Source organism: Passer domesticus, chromosome 6, assembly GCF_036417665.1.
Source record: "Passer domesticus isolate bPasDom1 chromosome 6, bPasDom1.hap1, whole genome shotgun sequence".
Classification (NCBI taxonomy): Eukaryota; Metazoa; Chordata; class Aves; order Passeriformes; family Passeridae; genus Passer; species Passer domesticus.
Genome location: NC_087479.1, coordinates 22065252 through 22088083, shown reverse-complemented (window position 1 = coordinate 22088083; position 22832 = coordinate 22065252). Strand labels below are relative to the sequence as shown.

Here is a 22832-nt window from a genome sequence, read left to right as displayed (position 1 = left end):
CCCGAGCGAGTGCGCGTGAGCCGGGCCGCAGGGAGGTGGCGGCGCTCGGCGCTCCCCCCTCAGGCGCCCCGCTCGCAGCCAATCAGCGTTTGGCTCTGCGGGGCGCGGGCGGCGCTGCGGGCTGACAGCGGGGGGGGGAGCGGCGCGGCTCCAGGAAGCGCGGTTGCCACGGTAACGGGCCCGGACCGACGCGCTGCCGCGGGGACGGAGCGATGGAGCCGCGCCCGGGGCCCGCGGGGAGCGGGGCGGCTGAAGGGCCGCAGCCCCAGCCCGAGGGACCGCCGTCCGACTGCTCCTTCCTGACCTGGAGCGCCGAGGAAGTGGCCGAGTGGGTGGCGCAGCTCGGCTTCCCCCAGTACGAGGTGCGGGGCTGCCGGCCCGGACGGAACCCCCGCCCGGTGTGTGTGTGTGTGTGGGAGCGGCGGGGGCGGCAGGGCACAGGGCCATCCGCCTTTCCCTGCGCTCCCCTGCCCAGGAATGCTTCAGGGCCAACGGCGTCAGCGGCCGCCGCCTGATCCACGCGAACTGCTCCGGCCTGCCCGCCATGGGCGTCACCGACTTCGGCCACATGCAGGTGCGGAAGGGCCGCTCGGTCTGCTTCCTTCTGCTGCGCTCTGCTGGACACAAACAGGAGCTCTGTCTCTTCCTCATTTTGTGAACGTGTCATTGGTATTTTTCCTTTCTAAGCTACGTGTTTTCTTTAACAAACGCTGATAGTTAAGGCTGAATTTTGGGGCTACAGTCTGGCCTTCCAAAGCTTCCTAAAAGTTCAGAAAATCAACAAATTGACTTAAATTTCATTACCCTCTTTCCCTCCCCTAGTGGAAACCACAGAGGGACTGCACTTACAGAGCCAAATAATCTGTTTTGCATCACAATTTTAAGTTGCTTTCACCAGAAGGCTCAGGTAGAAGTTCAAACCAAGAAGAAAGAAGAAGCTGTATGCTGCAGTGACTAAAGTACTGTGACTAGACACTGTTTATTTTATTCCACAATACCAAAGTGCAATTTCACCACAGTTCTGTCTGGCTGCACAATCTTAACGGTTTGTTTGAAACTAAATATGCCACCAACACCATTAACTAGTGCCGTGACTTTGCCTGTTGTTCTGGCAGAAAGGCATCAGTTTAACACTAAGTTTTTCAGACAGCAAAGCTTCATGAATATTTCTGGTACAAGCAGATAGAGACTATAGTCCTCTGTGCTTTCCAAAAGTGGAAGAATTGTGTATGCTTTGTAAGCCTCACCCTCGTAGTGGAATATAGGGATTATGTATGATGTCAGTTCAGCTGCTGAGTAATTGTAGGCCATGGGTTAGACATATCAACCGTGACCCATTCTTCCTCTTGTAGGAACTGAAATTCCTCTAGATAAGCAATGAACAGCCAGGACACTGCCACAAGCTTGGAAGTGAGACTGTCTCAGTAGTGTTTTCCAAAGCTTGCAAGTAAATTGGGAACATCTCAGAGATTTCAGTGAAACCTAGACGGCCTCAAAGGTCATGCCCTATCCTGCCAGTTATTTGTGTTTTAAAGAACTTTATTCTGACAGAATCCAAGTATGCAGAGCTCTGCAGGATGTGGCCTTTTGGGTCTTTCAGGAAGTGTCTATTAGAGCAGGTGAAAAGTTAAAACTACAATTTCCCAACAAGAAATATAAACGAAAGGCTGTGAGCAGTTGAAACTGATACAGTTACTATAGAAATAAGAGTGATAGCATCAGCTCAGTGAGACGGAAACTGTTTGCAGTTTAGGGGAAATGGCAGTTTGGTAGAGATTACACAGATAATTATGTGGAAGCTATGCAGCGTGGACAAATGACGTTACTGCTGGTTTTAATCCCACTGCACTGGTATTCTAAATATCAAAAGCACTTAAGAGTCTCGTGTTCTTTTGTTATCACAAAAAATATTCAGGGTCAAGCTAAAGTTGGGGAAAGGTTTTGAGCAAATACTGTGAAAGATCAGTAAAACCTTGCAAGTTGTATTTTGAAGCTTGAATCAAATTAGATAGTTAAATTCTTAGAAGTTGCTTCAAAAATAATGATAAGGCTCTGCTCACTCACAGTTCTAGGTCCAGCCATCTCAGACAGCCATGCACTCATCATTTTCTAAATGAATAATATGATTTTTTGCTAATTATTTTTTACACCTTTGTGTAGATTGTAATTTGCATTATAATTTAACAAACAGCAATGATTTTGCATTAAACATAAGTGACTGCAGTTCATTTATCCATAACTTATTTGTCCTTGAAGTGCAAGGATGAAAGCAGAGCTATATTTGTGCCACTAAGAGACCAGATGTGATGCCATCCCTGATAGTAAATCTGCAGAGAAGGTGATATGGACTGCTTTTACAGTGTCACATGGAGCTCATGGATTCAGATCCCCCTTGTGCTGCAACCTCAAGCATGAAACTGTACCAAAATTCAGAATATCACTTCTTTTTCCTGCTGCTCTGACATGGAACAGATGGTTTTAGCTGTTGCCTGGTTGTCTTGGTTTGAGAAATGAGAATTTCTGGTGTATTCTTGTATTTCAGGAAATTTCACGACACGTGCGAGAGCTGCTGGGGATTGAGGAGCCTCTCTTCAGCAGATCCATTGCCCTCCCATACAGAGACAATATGGGTCTCTTCCTGGAGAGAAAGGCACCAACAGGAGAGAAAGCAGATGCGCTCACTTTCTCACAGTTTATCCAAAAAGCAGGACTGGAGCCCTACAATACAGCTCCTTCTTTGCCAGGACCCCAGACCGTGGTGGGAGTGGATGCTCTCCCTGCATCACAGGACATGCAGAGGCAGAATTAGAGACTCATAGTGCATTTTTGCCTTTGTAAGAAGCCCAGCAGCCACAGCAGACTGTACCCTTATTACCTGGCAGATTGTTCAAGGAGGTACAGTTCCACCTTTTCACAATTACAAAATATTGTGCACTGCACTGCCACTGCAACTCTCAGATATCTTATTACACCAAACCCATTCCCACATTGTCTCTTTTCTGCAATACTTTGTTGCTTGCAGGAACTAAGTGAAGTGGAGGTTGTTGATCAGACTCTACCATTGTCTGTTTTTTACTTCTGCTTCACAGATGATTAAAAAAGACCAAAACCACAATCAAAGACATATTTTAGGCACAAGTGATTGATAAGAACTGCCCAGATGCTCAAGTGAATAGATTTCTCCCAGGCTTCAGTGTCTGCAGACTGGGCTTGCTCTGAAACCCAGATAAATGGCATATACAATAACTGGTGTACAGGTGTGGTGACAGCTGCTATCAGCAATCATAATTAAGCAAGGGGTCTAAGTGCAACATGCATAACTAATCCTTGGCCACAGAAATTATTTCCTGTGAGGCAAACCAGGCAGGCAGTGTTTTGTCATGGTAAACAGTACTGAAACACATGATAGATGGTGGCAGAAAGTACAAAAGAATACTGAACTAGAGAATTTAGGGAATAAAAATTGCTTTGTCCTGGGTGGATTTGGACAGAGTTTTCAGTTACCTGCTTTTTCCTTGAAGGACATATCATATAGTCTGTGGTGGTGGGGATGGGGTGCATTATGACCAACAAGGAAGTAGAAGTGCTGATGAAAGCCTGGCTCAACAGAAAGAGCACTCCTGACTAAATCATTACTATGTTGTCAGGATTCAATGGCTTTCTCAAGATCCCTCATGGGGAATAAAAAAAAAAAATTAAAAAAGACGGGGCCTGATCCTGTTTACTTTGTTACACCAAAGCTGCAGCCACTACAAAATAACTGTAATTTGTTTTTTTAATTCAGTTTTGTATTGAAGCTGCAATAGAAACACAGTGAAACTGAAGCAGTTCATAGGCCAAGAAGACTATGTAATAAGCAAATTCAGGCAAAAAAAAATGCTCAGGCAACCAGGGATAAGCAAGTTTGCTGAGCAGTGTAGAGAATGAAACTCATAGAAGAAAATGTGTGCATAGGGTTATTGGCTGGAATAGTTTAGAGTCTGAGAGTTAACAGTGCTGGTTCTTGCACTGTTTAGTCCCATGAAAAGGCTGGGATGAGATCTCAGCAAAGCATTCTTCATGGGCTTCATTATGGTTTGTGACGATTTAGAATCATACTCAGCATTTTCCTCTGGAATTTCTGAGAAACTGTTGGAAGCAGCTGTGGATAATGGAGATTTGTCATCCGGTATCACACTAGGCTCCACTGCAGCTGAAGTGAGAGATGTCTTGGTGCTGACCTGCCCACATGGCTTTGTAGGACAGTCTCCAGAGGGTGCCTGTACAGTAGAGCACCAGGCATCAGACGGCACCAGAGAAGCTCTCTCTTTTCCAGCAGCTGGCTAAAGAGAGACTTTCTCAGTGACACAGCTGTCAGGTCAAACCAGGGGAAGGTTCTGGGAAGGGAAAACAAGTGGAAACATTTACTGGCAACAACTGTCCAAAGCAGCTTGCTAGTAGTGTAATAAATAGTGGTTTTCTTCAGTGTCTGACTACAAGACTCTTTCTTGGGTCTTTGAGAAACCATCAAACTCAGAGACTTGGATATAAAATGTTGCAGGCATCACTTGGTCAAGTGAAGTTAAACAGACTAATGGCTCTAGAACAGTCCTGAAAAAGCAGGAATGCTTTCCCTCGAGCAGCCTTCCCATCTTAACATCCTCAATAGCCCAGTTCATGAACTGTCATAAGATCATTACCCCCAATATCTCTAGATATTCCCATAGGATTTTTTTTTTTTTGCATCCAATGCCCTAGTCTTGATCAGTTGCTTCAGACAACCCTGATAAGTAGGATCTAGGGACAAAATAACTCAGTCCAGGTCTTCTGTTGCTAAAACATCATCAAAGGCAGTTCCTGGGGCAGAGATGTGGTCCTAAGGATAGCATAGAGTTCAGCACCTTCCAACCCAACAAGGCAGGCCATGCTTTATGTGAGATGAGGCAAGTTGCAAAGCAGAGACAAGAAGCACCTCAGCATTCAGCTGTCTTTCTCCTCTTGAGTAATTGGAGAGGCAAATCTTTGCTGACAAAACTCTTGCACACAAAGCTGGGCAGGAAGGTTTTTGCTCTGCACAGATGAGGCAGCATTCAGGAAAGTTGAGGTCATTGCTTAGTTTCAGTACCTTCTGGTGAGGCAGATTCTGCCACATGATGCTGTTCAGGCCTGCATAAAAAATGACCGCCATCTATTCATGGAATTTTATTTTCTTTGCAGGATGAACTATAAATTAAAATGAAGTATAAATTACCAGTATGCACACAGATGTGAAGAGATATTCTCATCTCACACTGCTGGGAGGAATCACACTGACAACCAGACCTGTTTGGTTTGAAATCTCTGATCGAGGACCATTTTAGGTGAGGGATTTAAAAATTAATAGTAACAAGTCTAATATAGGTTGTATTTTATGTAGCTCATGCTAACTGAGTAACCAGCAGTCCTTGACAGGCTGCATATAAGGTCGTCCAACCATTCTGCCAAGATGGCACGGTGAGCACCAAAGGTGCTTCAAGCGCACTCAGCAACGCACTGATTACAGGGTGGTTGTTCGATGTTTTGGGTCCCCTTTTGTAGAAACAATGGGTTCGACTTCCATCCAGCGGTAAAACCCAGAAACTGCAGGTTTGACTCCTGCAGTAAATCCTGCAGTGAAAGTGTATGGTGAAAGGTGCACTGTGAAGTTTTTTAGGCCACATGTAAGTAAGTTAGCAGCTTTTGTGCTGGAGTTTGCTCAGCTGCTGTGAGTTCTTTTAACTCTAAGGGAGTTGTATGAGTTCAATGCAGTATGTGAATATTTTGTGTGTTAAGAAGAATGAGTTACATGTTGAGTCTGCCAGCATAAAAAAAACTGACATAGGGCCACACATGACATAAAGCTTGTTTGCTCAAAAATTGTTTTTGATAAATGTATAAATATGTGAAAATCTTGTACAGGATATCTGCAGATGGAATGATTTTCACTGCACATCTTGGCAGAATAAAGTAATGCAACTCACTGACATCTCAAAGATAGGGTCAGAGAGTTTAATTTCTTCCTGAGTTTGGTGACAGTTCCAGGCTCTGAAATGACATGGTCCATTTTTCTTGAGGGGAGGGATGGAGGTGTCAAGGCTGCACACAGTGACAGGACAAATGACAGCAGACAGACAGCATGTGTGACAGGAGGCAGCAGAGGAGCACAATGTCCTCCCAGGCCACCACCTAAGCATTGTTACAGAAGTAGGTAAAGCTCTGCTTCTGCAGGGCTATTGCACTAAGCAAGGTGAAAGAGACTCAAAAGCTCAGAGAGACAGGAGAGCTGATGAACCAGCACACCTCTAGGCACTGGAACACATTTACCTGTGCTCTGCCACATGCAGGTGAAACACAAACCACTGCTACCAGACTGGCAGCAGTGTCTGCCTGCCCAAAGTGGCACACAGGGACTTTGGTGGCTGCCCATCACTATTCTTACATAGCAAAGGGCAGCAGCAGAGTGACACGAATAAATAAGCAAAGAGCTCAACTGCCTGGCCCAGTCCTTGCAGGCTGATTTAAAGTCTTTAGCTGAAGCAGCTGAGCCTTGGGATCTGGCTGGTTTTCAATATCTATAAAAATCTATCTAATAAACCCTGTTTTTTTTTCTTCCCTGAGATGATCAGAAAGAGGATTTTATTCCAAACATCTCCCTGGAGGACCGCTCTCTTCTTATCTAACATCTAGTTTATGGAGTTATATGATTATATATGCAGCCTGTAGATGGCATCTGTTTACTCAATTAGTATGAGCTACATAAAAATACAAGCTGTATTAGACTTGTTACTATTAATTTTAGTATCCCTCACCTAAAATGGCCCTAGATCAAGGGCAATCTTATCAATTTGTCACAGGGAGTGAAGAAAGTGACCCAGACTCTCTTCAGTGGTGCCCAGTGATGACAAGGGGCACTGGACACAAACTGAAATGTGCTGGTCCATCTGAAGACACAAACCCACCTTCTACTGTGAGTGTTGCCAAATTCAGAACATATTTCCCAGAGAAGCTGAGTTATCTCCAGCTGTGATGAGACTGAAAACCCACATAGCCAGGGTCCTGTCTGCCTGTTCCAGGTGATCCTGGTAAAGCATGAGCGGACTAGATGATCAAGAGGTCTCTTCCAATCCAAATGATTCCATAAGAAAAAAAAGAGTTCATAGTGCAGCAGGGAGGCTGGAATCCAAATCCACTCTCATGTTTGTGTGACCCGCTATGGCAGCGAACTCTCCTACAAACTCTCTAAAATTAATTCATCTGTGCTGAGAGCACTGAAGGTGTTAAATAAGGTACTGCTGCAAGCAATGTCACTCCATGGTGACATGCACTGTGCTTTTCAGAACATTAAAAAACATCCTGCAACTCCTTTTGTGGGAGGTGATAAATTGCTCAGGATTAACACACAAGAGTGACAATGTACTTAGTGGGGAAAGGAAAGAAACAGGCCAAGGAGAAAGAGACAGCTTTATTTACAGAATTGAAGTGAGGTCTGAAAGGATGAAGCCAGCAGCTGCCTGAGGAGTTGTGTTTCTGAGAAAGTGCATTTCAATCCTTCCTGGCATAACACTTTCTGAGAAAAGAGCTGCTGGGGCCAGCAGGTTTGTGTCCCCTGAGAGAGGTCCCTGCTTGCTCTCCATCCAACCCATCAGGACTCTGACCACCTCTACACCAGGTATTTCCCTGATCAAAGCATCTTCCAAATGCTGCAGTGCTAGCAGAAGGATACTGGCAGAGGTTGCTGTCCTGGCTCTCTGCAGGAGTTCACACACCTCTTTTCCTAGAGTGAGCCAGAATTTAAAAAAAAAAAAAAAAAGCAACTGGTCCTTTGCCTCCCAGCACTTTCACACAGGGAGAAGGTGGTCCAGGTAGGTTTTACTCCAGCCACAGCCATGATTAGTGATGCCCCAGCCAGCCTGACTGTTACAGGGACTGGTCAGCCGTCTCTTGGAGAGACTCACAAATGTGACTGAAATGATCCTCTTGCAAGCCCAGGCACCACCCAGAGCAAACATGCATCTTGCTGTGCCCAGCAACTTCCCTCCACACACACAAGTGATGCCTGGCTTACAGCCAGGTCAAATACAATTGGATTCCAAAAAGAATCAACCCTGATGGATCGGTACCATGGTTTTGCCAGCTACAGCTTAGTAGCAGTCTTCAACCAGCCTGAGTGCCATGGTCCCACAAGCCACAGGCACCCACTGTCACCAACGTTGATCATGCAATGAGTAGTAACAGAGCTGCTCTGTTGGCACTGGACTGGGTTTTGCAGTTCCTCTTTCAGTGACAAGGCGATGGCCAAACAGGCTGTTTCACAGGTGTTCAGTTCTTCCACCGGATTTGCTAAAAGAGAGAACAGGACACGACTAACAGCAACACTGAACACAGAGCCCTAGGGACCAATTTAGTGACTCCCAGTTCCTGACAAGGACAGCTATGGCCAGAGCGTGGCATTTCTATCAGTATAACCATTCATTCCTACCCTGAATGCAAAGATTAGCTTCCCAGCAGGGATAGAAAGTACACAGGACAGCCACGCCCCTACACCTAATTTCTACCTGTTTCTGGTGAGAGAGTCTGGAAGAAAGAATAAGCATTTCTTACCATGTTGCTGAGAATGCTTTGTATCTTCTCTTCTTCTGCAGAGCCCCGCTCCACTTTGCATTTATATGCTGTCAGCTGGATACGATCCTTTAGATCCCGGTAGGTCTAGATAAAGGGCAAAACCAACACCCAGCTGAGAGAAAGGGACACTTCTGTGGCTAGGTGGTGCCTGCAGATGGGCAGACTCTACAATCCCCCATGCAGTTCCCAACCCAGAAAAATTTCACAGCACAAATGCTAGGAGGCACTCTCCTGGCTCATGGACTTCTACTGGGAACCTTATCGTTCTTCCCAGGCCAGGGATAAACAAACACCACCAGGCACATGACAGAAGTGGCACACAGCAGAGAACAGAAAAGCTAGAGAGAAAAAGCAGGCCCGTGTCCCATCTCCACACAGCAGCAATCTACCTCTATGACAACATCATGGCACTTGTATTTGGTAGCGAGGTTCAGCCGGGTGTCCACATCTTCCACCAGGCGCACGTATTCCTGCAGCACCTGTGAGAGACAGAAGAATGTCTCAGCTTCCTTCCCCAGGTATGTCCTCCCTCATTCCCTCACCCCAGTCCCAAAACCTTTCAAAGCTGCTGGTCACACAGACCTGGCCCCTTCTTTAGGGAACAAGTGACCTCAACAAGACTGTTCAGGATCCCAGATCCTGACAGCAACAGCTTTGTTGCTTACAAAGCTCAGAATCACAGAAAAAGCCGAGTTAGAAGGGACCCACAAGGACCATAGAGTCTGACTCTTGTCCCAGCTCAGCACTATTTCCAAGGGTCAGAATATGTGCCTGAGAGCATTGTCCAAATATTTGTTGAATTCTGTCAGGCTTCATGCTGTGACCACTTCTCTGGGGAGCCTTTTCCAGTGCCCAATCACCCTCTGGGTGAAGAACCTCTTTCCAATATCCAACTTAAGCCTTCCCTGACACAATTTCAGGCCACTCCCTTGAGTCCTGTCACTGGTCACTCCTGCTCTTCCCCTCACAAAGAAGTTGTAGACTGCAATGAGGTTTCCCCTCAGTCTCCTCTTCTCCAGACCAAGTAACTTCAGCTGCTCCTCGTACAGTTTCCTCTCAAGACCCTTCACCAATCTTCATAGCCCTCGTTTAGAGACTACTAACAGTTTTATAACCTTCTTATATTGTGGCACCCAAAACTGCCCCCAGCACTGGAGGTGAGGCTGCCCCAGTGCAGAGCAGAGCAGGACAATCCCCTCCCTTGTCTGGCTGGCCATGCTGTGCCTGATGCACCCCAGGGCAGGGCTGGCCCTCCTGGCTGCCAGGGCACTGCTGGCTCAGCTTCAACTTGTCAGTGACCAGGATCCATGGTGCTGCTCTCCAGTCTCTCATTCCCCAGTCTGTCCATACACCCAAGGTTGCCCCATCCCAGATGCAGAATCCACCACTTTCCCTGGCTGAACTCCATTTAATTTTGGTGACTGCACAGCTCTAATTTGTTGAGGTCTCTCTGCAGAGCCTCCTTGCCTTCTAGGGAGTCAACAACACCTCACAGTTTTGTATCATCTACGAACTTGCTTAGTATCTCCTCCAGTTGTGCATCCAAGTCATTTATAAAGATGTTGAAGAGCACAGGGCCAAGGATGGAGCCCTGTGAAACCCCACTAGTAACCAGTCACCAGTCTGAAGTCATCCTATTTACTGTGATCCTTTATGCCCAACTCATGAACCAGATGCTCACCCATCTCATCACTTGGTAATTCAGCTGTGTGCTGGACATTTTGTCCAGAATGATACTCCAAGGGACATCAAAAGCTTTACTGAAATCCAAAAACATTACATGGAGTGGCTTTCCTTGATCAGCCAAGTGGGATACCTTGTCATAAAAGGAAATCAGATTTGACAAGCAGAACTTTCCTCTCATTTAGCTGTGCTGGCTGTGACCAATGACTGTGTTGTGCTCCAGGTTTCTCAATATCTCCCAGAATAATCTTCTCCATAACTTTACCATGCACTGAAATGAGACTAGCAGGCCTACAGTCTCCAAGGTCCTCCTTCTTGCCTTCTTGAAAACTGGGACATTAACCAGCCTCCAGTCATCTGGGATCTCTCCAGATTCCCAAGACCACTCAAAAAATCATTGAGAGGTTTTGTGATGACATCAGCTTGCTCTTTGTGGATTCTTTGATGAATGCCATCATGCCCCATAGATTTCCAACTGAAGCAGCAGATCCTGCATAGATTCAGGGTCAACTGGGAGTTGATTGTTTTTGCAGTCATTGTAGTCCAGCTCAGAGCACTGAGACCCACTTGATCCATCATCCATTTATGAGGTGACCATCCTCATCCTTTAATGGGCCAATGTTATTTCTACACTGCCCATTGCCATTAAAATATTTGTAAAAACTGTTTTTTGTTCCCCACAATTCTGGCCAGCTTCAACTTCAGTAGAGCTTTGGCTGCACAAAATTTTCTCCCCAGCAGCAAGCAGCATCTCTGTATTCTTCTCATGTCATTTGACCTTGCTTCTACCCCTTCTTTTTTTATCTTATTTCCAATAAAAGATTCCTGTTCAGTCAAGCTGGCCTTCTGCCTTGCCTGCCTGACTTCCAGCATCTGGGAATTGCCTGCTACTGTACCCTTAGCAGGTCAGGTTTAAAAACTGACTGATGGACCCCACTGCCTGCAAAAACCTTTTCCCAGGGGACCTTGCCAATTCCCTGAGCAGCCTGAAGTCTGTTCTCCTCATGTCCACACCTGGGGTTTTGCTGGCACTTTTCCTCCTAGCGACAGAATGTTAGGCTACCTCGTTGCTACGGATCAGGTTAACCATTGCCAGCCAGATTAAAAAAGAGAAAATTTAATGTAGCAAAGAAAAGTGGCAATGCACATGGGAAGAGAGTTCCCAGTCAACTCTGGCCAGCTGTCCCTCTTGCAGTCAGAGCTAGGACCTGGCCCTCAATACCACCCACACCTTCTGTTGAGGCATGGGTCACTCACTGTGTGCTGCACCCACCTGGCAAAGCCAGAAGATCAGCAAGCTTCTCCTGCTTCCAGCTAGGAAGCAGCTTACCTGAGGAGTCATTCATACACCAAATCCCAGCCAAGAGCAGGACATGAGCAGGGGTTCCTTGCTCACCTGCACAGGAGCATTGTTCCTCTGCAAGATCTCCACCACCCGGTGGAAGCCAATAGGTGCCTTCTTCTTGGTGTAACCCAGCCAGTTCTGAAATGAGAACCAAATCTATGTTAACCCCAAAGGATAATCCTTCCAGCCACAAGAAAATGTGGGTTTTTTTCTCCCAGTGCCAGCAACATACTCCACAGCCACCACATGCACCCCACGGCAGCGCGCTTCTCGCAGTGGCTGGGCACAGGCTGACTGCAATCCCTTTGGTAACAGAGCTCAGGGGCAGCCCCCTCTCTGACCTTATTGCTGCAGCCAAGCCAGGCCCAGCACAGGTCTCAGGCAGGGAGAGGAGGAAAGTATTGCAACACTCTGCAGCAGAGGTGCTGGGCCCTGCTGAAATAAAACCAGTCTGTGCAGTAACTCCAGAACAAGCCAGCTATCAGTAGCAGATGCCAGTACTTAGGACTGTGTCCCCAGCAAGGCTTTCTGCAGCTCACCTTGGTGGTGAGGAGGGCATCCACGTCACCCCAGGCCCGCAGCTTGGCACGGGCTGCCAGGGCAGTCAGCACATACTGCTTATCAGGAATCTGCAAGGCAGAAAGCTGCAGTCAGAACAGGAGCACAGCTCAGAAGGTCTGTGTGGGCTGGACATGAATGGTATCTGCCTCAGCTCCATCAGGACCTACACCAACACCCAGGCAAAGAGGCAAGGTGCTGCCTGATGCCATACACATCACTGCAGAGACTTGGAAGTGGGGATTTGCAAGTGCTGCTGCAGGCAGGGTACATCCATTGAAAGTCTCCACATGGCTCCCAATTGCCTTTCTGAGACTCCAGAAGGGCCCTGTTCATAAAGGATGCCATGGCCTCCTCCCTAGCTCAGTGCTGAGCCCCTCAAATTCCTCCCACTGAGCTCCTTAATTACATACAGCTTATCTGAGCATGTTTTCAGCTAGTGCTGCCACAACAGGGGAGACTCACGCACCTTAAATGTCTTCTTCAGGTTGGTGGGGCTGCTGAACATTCCCTAGAGAAAGCAGACAAGTCAGTGCAAACTCAGAAGGGCAGGCCACAGCAGGGGTTCAGACACCTGTTATAAGGCATCTGCCTTGCACAGAGTCAATCTCCTCAAGATTTTACTGCTTTTTGCTCATGTCAGTACCACAGGAGGAAGCAGCTGGCAGAAGAGAGCAACTATCCCACCCCATCAGCTGTCTGGTCTGGTTTCCCTACATCCTCAACTGGAGCACCTCCAGCACTTCCAACATCAGTACCACACACCTCAGCCTCATGGGATTTACAGTTGTTTCTAGAAGGCAACTCCCTGACAAACTGTGCCAGGTTGAATATCTTGAAGCACAAAACTCCAAACTGGTGCCAAGTGACAAAATCTCTCAGAGGGATGAAATATGACCTCTCTTTCCCCTTTTCTCCTTAACATGTCACAGCTTGACCACCCCACACCTTGAGGGCTACAAGGATGAGATAGAACCTTATCTTCTGCCACATCATCCTCACCTCAGCCTCTGTGTAGTGGTAGAAGCAGGAATAGAAGAGGGTGGTCACTAGTGGCATGTTGAGAATTGAAGCCTTGCGAGGATATTTCCGAAACAGCTCTGACTGCCCAGCCATCTCCAAGTGCCGATCGTTAGCCTGTGGGATCAGGAAGACAGACAGGGAACATGAGCCAAGATAACTGCCCATTTAGCTGTGGGATAGAGACCTAGAGAGGGTGCTGTGACAGCAATGCACAAGCACAGCCCCAGCATGCTATCCAGTCTCAGATCTGCTATTTCACATGTGCCTGGCACAGCAGCCTGAACAGCAATTACAAATACACTAGCCAGGGCAGGCTGGTTAGATCCAAAGTGGTGTAAGTTAGGGACAGCAAGAGATCTCACAGGTAGTCCCAGCCATCTCCTGACCAGCAGAGAAGATTTCATACCTCAATGATGATCTGTCGCTCCAACAGGGTATAATGGTCTTGGACATGGGAGGTATCCTCAGCTGAAAATGGCAGCCTGGTCAGACATGAAGCAGAGACACTGTGACCAGCTCTGAAGTACAGAATCCTTCACTTACTTCTAACTACTCTTAGAAGAATCTTTTTTTCTACCAAATAAGCTTCCATTCTTCCCACCTTGAATGGCTAGTGGGTACTCAAGTTCCTGACCCACTGCCCTCTCCAAATGGCTCTCTCCTAGACAGGCTCCAGAGAAAGAAACATTATGTGGTACCTCTCACAGAATAACCTACAGTGGATGCTACCAACTTCCTCAGGTGCTCAGGTACCCAGACCTTCATCCATCACAATCTGAAGGGCCAATGATCAGAAAGGCCCTTGAAGCATCTTTCCTCCTGAATAAGCAGCAAAAGCTACTGGACTAGTGATCACCACAAACGATTCCTCTCTGGTCTACACTGTATCCACAGCTCTACTCCCACTCCCCACTAAGGGAAAACCGACATCAGCTCTCAACCCACATGAGCCATGGCACTGGCACAGAGGTTTAATCTTCTTCACTACCACCTTCTGTGAAGAATCCACATCCCTCCCCCTCTTTTGCATTTTTTCTTACCCAATGCAACCTTTCAGAAATTCCCTCCTTTTTTCTACATCCTGGATGTTCAAATGCTCCCGGTACTGAGACAGCTGGAGGGAGAGGGGAAAGAAGCAGAGTGTTCTCATGGATTTGGGAGATACAGTATTCCACAGGGTGAAATGGGGACAAAAAGCTTTTGCCTGATTCCCACACACCCTGTAGCCAGCCTCCCTCCCTGCAGTAAGGGAGCTTATGCTCCTGGGAATACTCACAGCAACTTCCTCAGTCCTGTCTAAGAACCTGCAAAAGGGAATTAGCATGCATTAACTTGGAGGCAGATTCCTAGCAGTGTGTTCAGCCCTGCCACAGGATGGATCAACAGCCTCACCTGAGCAGATCCAGAAGGAACTTCTGCTCACCCGTCTCTCTGAGGAAATGGATCAGATGGCACAAGGCCACCTGCCGCACCTCCAGCTCCCGAAACAAGATCTCTACAGGGAGAGAGTTTATGCACAGATGGCTGAAGTAAGATAGCACTACCAAGCAGAGGGGACTTAGCACAGTGCATGGAGTTGAAATCCATTGGCAGGATTCAACAACCTTATCCCATCTCAAATCACAGTGCTGGAGGCTGGAGCACAGAAGAGCCCAATCACTGACAGCTGAATTCACAGCCATGTGCTTCCTCTACAGATTCATTTTCATTCATTCCATCACCACCACCTACCACTGCTTAAAGCTCCTCTCTGGAGCCTTTGTAGGCGTCACCATCCCTCCACTGCCTCCCACATTACACTTGCTACAAAAATATTTCATGCTTAGTAAAAAAGCAACACCCCAGATACTCTCTTTGTAACTTGCACTCAGTGAAGAAATTACCCCCTCCACTGAAACACACTACAGAAACCCCAGCCCCAGTCATGCTCACCTCTCCTCAGCGTCCGCTTCAGGAATATCAGGACCTGTGAGCACAGCCAGACAGCTCAGAATTAAGATAAACAAACAAACAGCACACTGGTCAAGGCCTAGAGAAGTTTTTGCAAAGGGCCTCTGAAGACACAGCTCTTACAGCACTGAACTTAATTCTGGTATCCACAACACCCAGCACAAGCAGTGAGCATGGCCCACAGCTGCCTAGATTCTTGCCTAAGCTCCTACTCTGGAATTTTGATAAGCGAGACCAAAATTTACAAAGGAAAACCTTTCCATGCAAAATCCAAGGAATTAAAAGACCCAGATTAAGTAAGCTCTGACACAATCCCATTTCCTGTCTGATACTTTAAAAGCCAGAAAAACTGGTGATGCCCCAGATCCCAAATGCCAGGTCCCAGATCTTCTGTGCTGAAATGAGCAGATTAAACCTTGACCTTCAAGAAGTAGTTGCAAAAATCTGTAAGGCTTAATGATCAGAGTCCTTGTTATTAATATCTATTCTGCAGAGTGGCAGGAAAACAGCAGGAATACAAAATTTCCCAGTCTTTAGCTTTGACACTTTCCAGTAACTTTGGTTTGAACTAAAGAACACCCCCCAGCCTTGCAAGGCCAGCTGACTGCATTCTCACAAGCACCCTCTGTGGGGCCACCCAGAAGTCCCAGCCCTGTACAGCCCCAGCAGGACTCACAGCTGTAATGACATTCCCATCATGCCCTGCCACAGCTTCATCCAAGAGCACCAGCTTGTCCTGCAGGGAGCGAAACCTCTCTAGAGAGCAGACCTAGAGACAGAACAGGAAGAAGTAGGCATGTGGGTATGAGACAGTCCTCAGGCTGAATCCAAACTATTATTTATTCCTTTCCCATAAGCCCTTCAGCAACATGAATAACTGCCCTCCCAATGAGTGGAGAAATTCTCATTTAGCTGAAACCACATGCCACATAATCCCTGGAAATCTGTCCACAGGGGTTGCAGTCAACCCTCATTACTGCCCAGTCTAGGCCAGCAGACAATGTACACTCAGCACAAACACCCTTGTAACAAGACAAAACTTTTCTGTACACCAGAAACCACTAGCCCTGACAGGAGGAGGGGACTCTGCAGGCCCCTTTCCACAAAGGAGACCAGAGAAGTGGACTCATAACTCTTTCTCCCTTCTTCTTACGTCATATCTGTGGCCCCTCTCAGCCTTTAGTTCACCTCAGCCTTTGAGGAGACATATGCAGAGTGAAACCACAATCTCCCTATGTGTTCACTGCACAGTGAGGCAGCTGAGACGAAGATTACAGCTCCAGTGAAACCATTTCTGTCTTCCTCCCTCCATTTGCCACCAAGTGAGAATGGAGATAAAGCCCCACCCCCTCAGATTTTTAAAATAAACCCAGCCCCAGGGAGCAGAAAGGGTAGAAAGGGACACAGCAGTACAGATACCTACTGTCAGAGCCTCGCTGAGGGGACAACTCAAGTAAACAAAGCAACAAAACCCTGAAGTTCTCCTGCTGCTCCTGAGCTAGTGTGATCCCAGCACTGCCACCTGGCAAAGTAACAGACAGGCAGACCACCATCCCTGCTAGGTGCTGCAAGCAACACAGATCCCCTCCTTGCTCCCAGAACAGCCAGGAGCACAGGAAAGTGTAAAGCATTTTGGGACCACCCACCCTCCATCTCTTAGAAGCAGGTGGGAGTGCAAAGTCCTTACCTTGCCCCTCTGCATTCGCCTGACTGTATCTTTGGGGCTCCAGTCACTGCTGTAATCCTGCCACAAGAGAAATAAAGCACTCTTAAGCCTCAGATCATTTCAGCAATCTCCAAGCTGCTTTTCACTTCTGCTGCATCAGTGATGGCCTACATGTAGCTACTCACACTTATCACTCAGCTGCTCCAGCAAAGGTGTTAGCAGGATGTGTATGTACATTTTTCAGGTGCAAATATTGAGCCCTGAGACTCTGCATATGCTGGTGTGGAGGGAAGCTAAAGGCCCATATGTTAACACAGCCTTTCTATTGCCTCAGTAAGGTCTGTCATCATAGCCTTTATAAGAAGTGCATTGCATCAGGCTGTTCTCCTTGCAAACCGTGTTGCTTTCAGGACAAACAAAATACATGCAAAACAGACTAACCCAAAACTGAAGGGCAAGGAGTCAGTTTCTTGTTACAATTCAGACAGACTTCTGCTGGTGAGCCTTCCACAGCAGCGTGGAGAGCACAGGGACAACAGCCTCAGGCAAGCACCTGGGGAGTTGCACAAGACAAGGACAGTGTGACAAGGGCATTGAAGCCTGGAGGAGGACCACCTTAAGGAAATATGTTACCACTGCTGCAATGATCAGGATTTTCCCCCTGCAGCAGGCAGACACTATGGTCTGAAGCACTGGATAAACAGTGATGGTGGCCTGAGCCACTCCTAACCCAGACACCATAAAGTCATCTAGGTCTCTGTGAGGCACTCAAGCCAGTAGTAGTAATTCAGCTTTCTGCCTCAAAAGGTCCAGAGAAAGGAAGCAATAAGAACCAGCTCTGAGGACACTGAATTTTAAATCCATTGAAGATTTATTGAAAGCCCAAATCTAAGGATGAAAGATCTGACCTAGCCCTATTGGGAGACCTTTGCACATGAGTCTCTCAAAGCAATGTACAGCTGAGTGTCAAATAACCTGAGCACCAGAATTTCCTCCAGCACCTCTGGCATCTTCTCAGCCTGTCACTGTCAGGACACTCATCAAAAGCTGCCACTAACTTTCCCTTTTTTGTCCCACCCCACTTACACCACCCCCATTTGCATTTAAGAGGCTGTATAATCCTTCCTCCTGTTTCACTGCTTCTACAGGCCCAGAACAGAACACAACAGGGCACTCTTGTTTCTCCTGCTGTGCTTTGAGGAAGTGCTGTCTGTTAGGTTATGTCATTAATGGCTACCTAACAAAATACACCAACCTGGGGAGGATCAGATGGCCAAGGACAGGTGGACCATGAACCCTAGCAGCAGAAGGATGCAAGTGCCAGCTACTGGAAGAGACTGGGGTCTGGGATTCAGCTACACAACAAACCAAATGTCTAAGACCAGCTACTGGAGGGACCCATACAGTGTGTGTATGTTCCACTAGTGGGATTGCTCAGACAGAAAGGAAGCTCATGATCAAGCTTGAGTGTTTTCTGTATGTTTCTTCTGAATTCATAAAGGCATTGGTTTCTGTCTGTGTTAATCCCTGCAGACAGCTGTGTTAGTATTGGGCACGTCTGTCTCTGCAGGAAATATAAGCTCAGTCCTGTTACTGCCTGGACCTAGAGACATGGGACCACAATCTCACACCTAGTAAGAGGAATCCATCTAGTCCCAAAATCCTTTACATTCTCTAACACTTATCATTGTGTATCTGGTAGACAAACATTTCTGCCAATTGAAACACTGCCTCTCCATAACTCCCTCTGTATTGTCTCAGTGATTCATGAACAAGAAATTTCAAAACTTTCATAATTAAAAATATGTAAAAAACACATGTGATGCCAGTTTATCTGACCTGACATGAAAGCAGCTTACAGACAAAGCACTATTTTGAAATCCTTTCCACAAAGACTACTAGGCTATTCATTAAAATGAGTAACCAAAACCAAGACCCCTTGCAAAGCTCCATTCTTCTGAGCAAAAGCAGAGAATGCTTAAATTACTGCAAGGCTGCATTTTGCAGTTCCGTGTCCTATTCCCCGCATTGCCCTCTTCTGTCTGAAACAGCAAATAATCACTTTCCATGAACAGTAGAGTAGGAAGTTCACTAATCTCAGTATACAACAAGCACAGGCTGCTCACCTTGTACTCAGCTTTTGGTCTGCGCAGCTCTGGGGCATAGTTTTTAACTCCTGTGTCCGTGAGGGCTGAGAGGGAAAGGCACAGATGAAGAGTACATAAAAATCCTGATTCACATCCACTTCCAAACCCATCCCTTTCTTGGTTTTCATGGCAGAAGACCCAAACTTAAGCACCAAATGGCAATACAGCATTACTCTAAAACAAAACAGCATGTCACTTGTACATAAGTAATTACCCCAAATCATCATGCCAATTCTTCAATTTCCTTGAGGAAAGAACAACCCACGATCGAACTTTTAGACAGCACATGATTCAGTTTCCCTTCTTGCATCATAAGGCAGATGGCACTTCCCTTTTTTTTTCAGAAGTGCTTTGTTTCATGTAAATTTGCACCCCTCCCAGAATAAGGCAGGGACCCAAAACTTACCATCGGAAAGGGACTGGAAACTTGAGAGTTTGTTTCGTCCTGAAATAAAAACACTGATGAGACACTGTCCCTTCACCAGCAACACCTCCTGCACAGGGAATATAAGCCTAACTGCAAGCCAGTTTAGTGCAGCTATGCCCCTGTAGAACAAGGCACCCTGTACAGTGATTCACTCTACACCAGCACTGCTGGGGCTCGCCTGCTTACATTCTAAGGCATTGAAGTTGTCTGAGGCATCACAAACCATATCACACTCCATCCCTATCTGCTCTCTTGGTGCTGAGGCCAGGAGAGGTTGGACCTGAATTCACTCATCTACCTGCAGAGGAGAGGCTCAAGCACATGGCACTGCAACACAGGCCATGGCAACATGGGCAGCTCCACCCACCAGGGCTGCAATTTGGATGCCTTTCTTCATCACCTTATTGTCATAGCTGAGAGTAAAAACCACCTCAGAGAAAGAGAGACAAAGTAAAAGCTGTTTTGCTGTCTTGCAGCGTGAGAACAGAGCTGAACTCTTGCAAGCTGTGTATGTTTGCCCACAGCCTGCTGCACAGCTCCCCCCATAACCAGCTACACTGCCACTACTGCTATCATGTGTTTGCTGAACCAACACCAACAGCAGCCAGCTGAGCTCCAAATAAAGGATAATCAATCTGTCTTCTCTACAGAACTCAAAATCAAATGAGGGCTACATGGGTCAAGCCAGCCCCTTTGCAGCCTGCTCTCTCCCACCAACCAGATGGATTGCCACACAGTGCTGTGCTCTACCTTGCTGCTCTTTGGAACCTGGATTTTAAGAAGATTGTAATCTCCAAAGCCCTTTCCAACTCCACAAAAGCATGTGATCTACAGCATAGGACAGTCTTCAATTTCTGACCAGAGGACAATACACTTCCACCCTGAGGCGAGATTGGAGCTCCCTGTTTTGCAATACACTTCAGATGAAACAATTTACATAAGATAACACAGTGCCCCTTGACAGTCTTAAGGGAAAACACATTTGTCAGCATGGCATATAATGAACCTCACCTTTGAACAGGCTGCTTAGGGAGTAGGAAGAACCTTGTTTGGGAAGAGCAGCATAGGAGGAAGAGCCTTTCTGCAGGCTGGAGTCTCGGCCATCCAGGGAGCTGGTGCTGCCAGAGGCTGTCTCTTTGATTGACCAGGAGATACCTGTGTGCAGACAGGCCATTTTTATCTGAGGAAGTCTGTAAAGAATGATCTTCTGGCATGGCAGAAACATTGCCAGATGTGTGCTGGCCAGTTCTGCACCAGCACACCTTGGTAAGTCTGACCCTCAGCACTAAGCAGACACAGTGCATCTCTCCATGCAGAACTCCAGCCTCATAATGCTGCTGGTTAAGCAGTGGCACATTGTCCTCCAGAAAGGGCTGGTTTCAGCAACACTGTACAGCTGCCTGCAGCTTGTGTAAAAGGAATACACAGACACCCCCACCTTTTATATGTTATTGCATGAGGCAATGCACAGTCCTTGTTCTAAAACTACAAAGCAAGACAGAGTCCCTGGCCCACCTCAAATTGCAGAAGCCTAAGAGCATGCTTTCCTCAAGACTGAAGACTAAGATAGTTTCCCTTCCCACACAGACAAAACAGCTCTCAGTGGGCCTATGCTGCTGGCAGCAATGCATGTCTCCCTCCTGCCTCTTCAATACAGCTTCCCCTTGTTTTCACACAGCTGCACAACACACCTATTTTAGAATCAAGATGATACACAAAACACCACAATAGGTAAAGAGACCCTGGGTGGGAAAAGAAAGCAGGGAAGAGCTACAGCAAAGGACAAGAAGATGTTTGAAGATCCTTTGGGTGACCCATATGTAAATTTTCATGGTTTGACACTGGCTAGCAAGTGTCACAATTCCGTGGGTCATGAACTCAAAAGCACAGTACACAGAACTGTGTGTGGGCCTTGAGCTTGCTCCCATCATCACTAGAAACACATCTGCTTAATGTTCACAGTTCCCTTTCAAATTTCAAGTGTAAGAGTCATTCTGTAAACACACATTAAACCGTAGATATCTGCTTAAAGTGTTGCAGGGTAAAAACACAGAAACCTTAAACAGTGCCATTTCAGACAGTGATGTGAAGGAAACGATCACCCAGAATCTCACAGGCCACCTGAGCAAGATGAGTATCAGTCCATAACCACCAAAAGACCTGCTCTGAGCTTGGCTACATATTAGAAAAAAACACAGTGAATCCCCTCCACTTGTCTGCACTTCTCTTTTTTAACACAATTTGGGCTTCTGCTCACCCTCTTTTCAGTGGATCTGCTCAGGTAAATCAAGCAGCTCACAGTGTGACCTGGGAGATTCGAATCAGACTAGATATGCAGGATTAGATAGCAAATAATACTCCTGACTTAAGTGACTTGACTTAAGCAGCAATTTTAACCCCCCTCTGTCTCAAGGATAATTAGCAGTACTTCTCCACTTACTTCCCACAGGTTCTCCACTCCAGCTGACCCTCTCGAGGTCGTCATCATCATCATCATCGACAATGTCCCGAAGGCTGTTCACTGCCCGCTTGGATTCCTTCAGCTGCACACAAAAGAGTGACCTTGCATAAGGACCACCAGAATTGCGGAATGCACTTCATTCCTACCATCATCAAACATCTCCCAAAGAACTTTGAATACAGCTTCTTCAGCTTCCATTGCTTCTTCTCGGGATGGTATTTTAGTCCTGTAGCTGTGCAGCAGACACAGGAGCCCTTCCTCACCCCTGGGAACCTCAAGGACACCTAGGCGGACACTAAGAGCTCGATCAGCGGGACATGCAGTCCGGTGCGTGGCGGGGAACCTAATGGCATTTCGGACCGGCTGCCGCGGAGAGAGACGGGACCCTCGGCACCCTCCGCAGCGGGCAGGAGGTGACACTCCAACCACAGGACACCGCCCTCCGCGATGTGCCGGGCCGAGCCCGGGCTGGGCCGGCTACGGGGGCCCGGCCGGTGAGGGTGTCCTACCGGCAGCTCCAGGGCCGGGCCGCCCTACCTGCGAGAGCTCGTCATCCTCATCGTCGAAGGTGAAGGCCCGGAACTTGGAGCTGTGCCAGTACTCCTCCTCGTCTGCCCGCACCCTGCTCATCTGCAACGGCACCGCGCGGCGGCCTCAGCGGAGGGGCGGAGGGAGGGACGGAGGGAGGGACGGAGGGAGCGGCTGCCTCGGGGGTATCACCGGCCCCGGTCCCGGCCCCTCTCTCACCTCGCCGCCCCTCCCGCGCCAGCGGCGCCTCACAGCAGGGCGCGGGGTGGGGCAGCCGCTTGCGGAGCATGCCGGGACATGTAGTTCTCCCACTGGGCGCGGCGCGGCCGCTCTTCGTTCACCGCACTACGAGTCCCGGCGTGCCCTGCGGGCTGCATTGACTTGCCTTCGGACTACCAGTCCCAGCGGGCTGCGGGTGCGCCGGA

The 22832-nt window shown here is 47.6% G+C and overlaps 2 protein-coding genes across 5 annotated transcripts; one reads left to right on the top strand and one right to left on the bottom strand.

Annotated features, from left to right (window-relative positions):
• Window positions 1-114: 114 nt before the first annotated feature.
• Window positions 115-7736, top strand: SAMD15 (sterile alpha motif domain containing 15). 4 transcript variants are annotated; one of them, XM_064423747.1, is made up of 3 exons: window positions 115-362; window positions 476-669; window positions 2543-4465. In XM_064423747.1, the coding sequence occupies exons 1-2, from the start codon at window positions 213-215 to the stop codon at window positions 656-658; spliced, it is 333 nt and encodes a 110-aa protein (XP_064279817.1). In that variant the 5' UTR covers window positions 115-212; the 3' UTR covers window positions 659-669; window positions 2543-4465. The 4 variants fall into 4 exon arrangements, 3 of the variants coding, with proteins under 3 accessions (XP_064279817.1, XP_064279815.1, XP_064279816.1); XR_010364398.1 differs by adding an exon at window positions 6072-7736 and having other exon boundaries at window positions 123-574; window positions 2543-5339; XM_064423745.1 differs by having other exon boundaries at window positions 137-362; window positions 476-574.
• VIPAS39 (VPS33B interacting protein, apical-basolateral polarity regulator, spe-39 homolog) lies at window positions 7441-22792 on the bottom strand. The gene is made up of 20 exons (XM_064423742.1): window positions 22627-22792; window positions 22417-22509; window positions 21859-21961; window positions 20430-20573; window positions 19398-19436; window positions 18971-19035; window positions 16866-16922; window positions 15855-15947; window positions 15161-15194; window positions 14621-14723; window positions 14505-14532; window positions 14269-14342; window positions 13635-13710; window positions 13208-13342; window positions 12675-12716; window positions 12187-12276; window positions 11699-11785; window positions 9009-9098; window positions 8599-8703; window positions 7441-8337 (listed from the first exon to the last, which is right to left on the bottom strand). Exons 2-20 carry the CDS (start codon window positions 22507-22509, stop codon window positions 8317-8319), a joined length of 1479 nt encoding a protein of 492 aa, XP_064279812.1. The 5' UTR covers window positions 22627-22792; the 3' UTR covers window positions 7441-8316.
• Window positions 22793-22832: the final 40 nt, after the last annotated feature.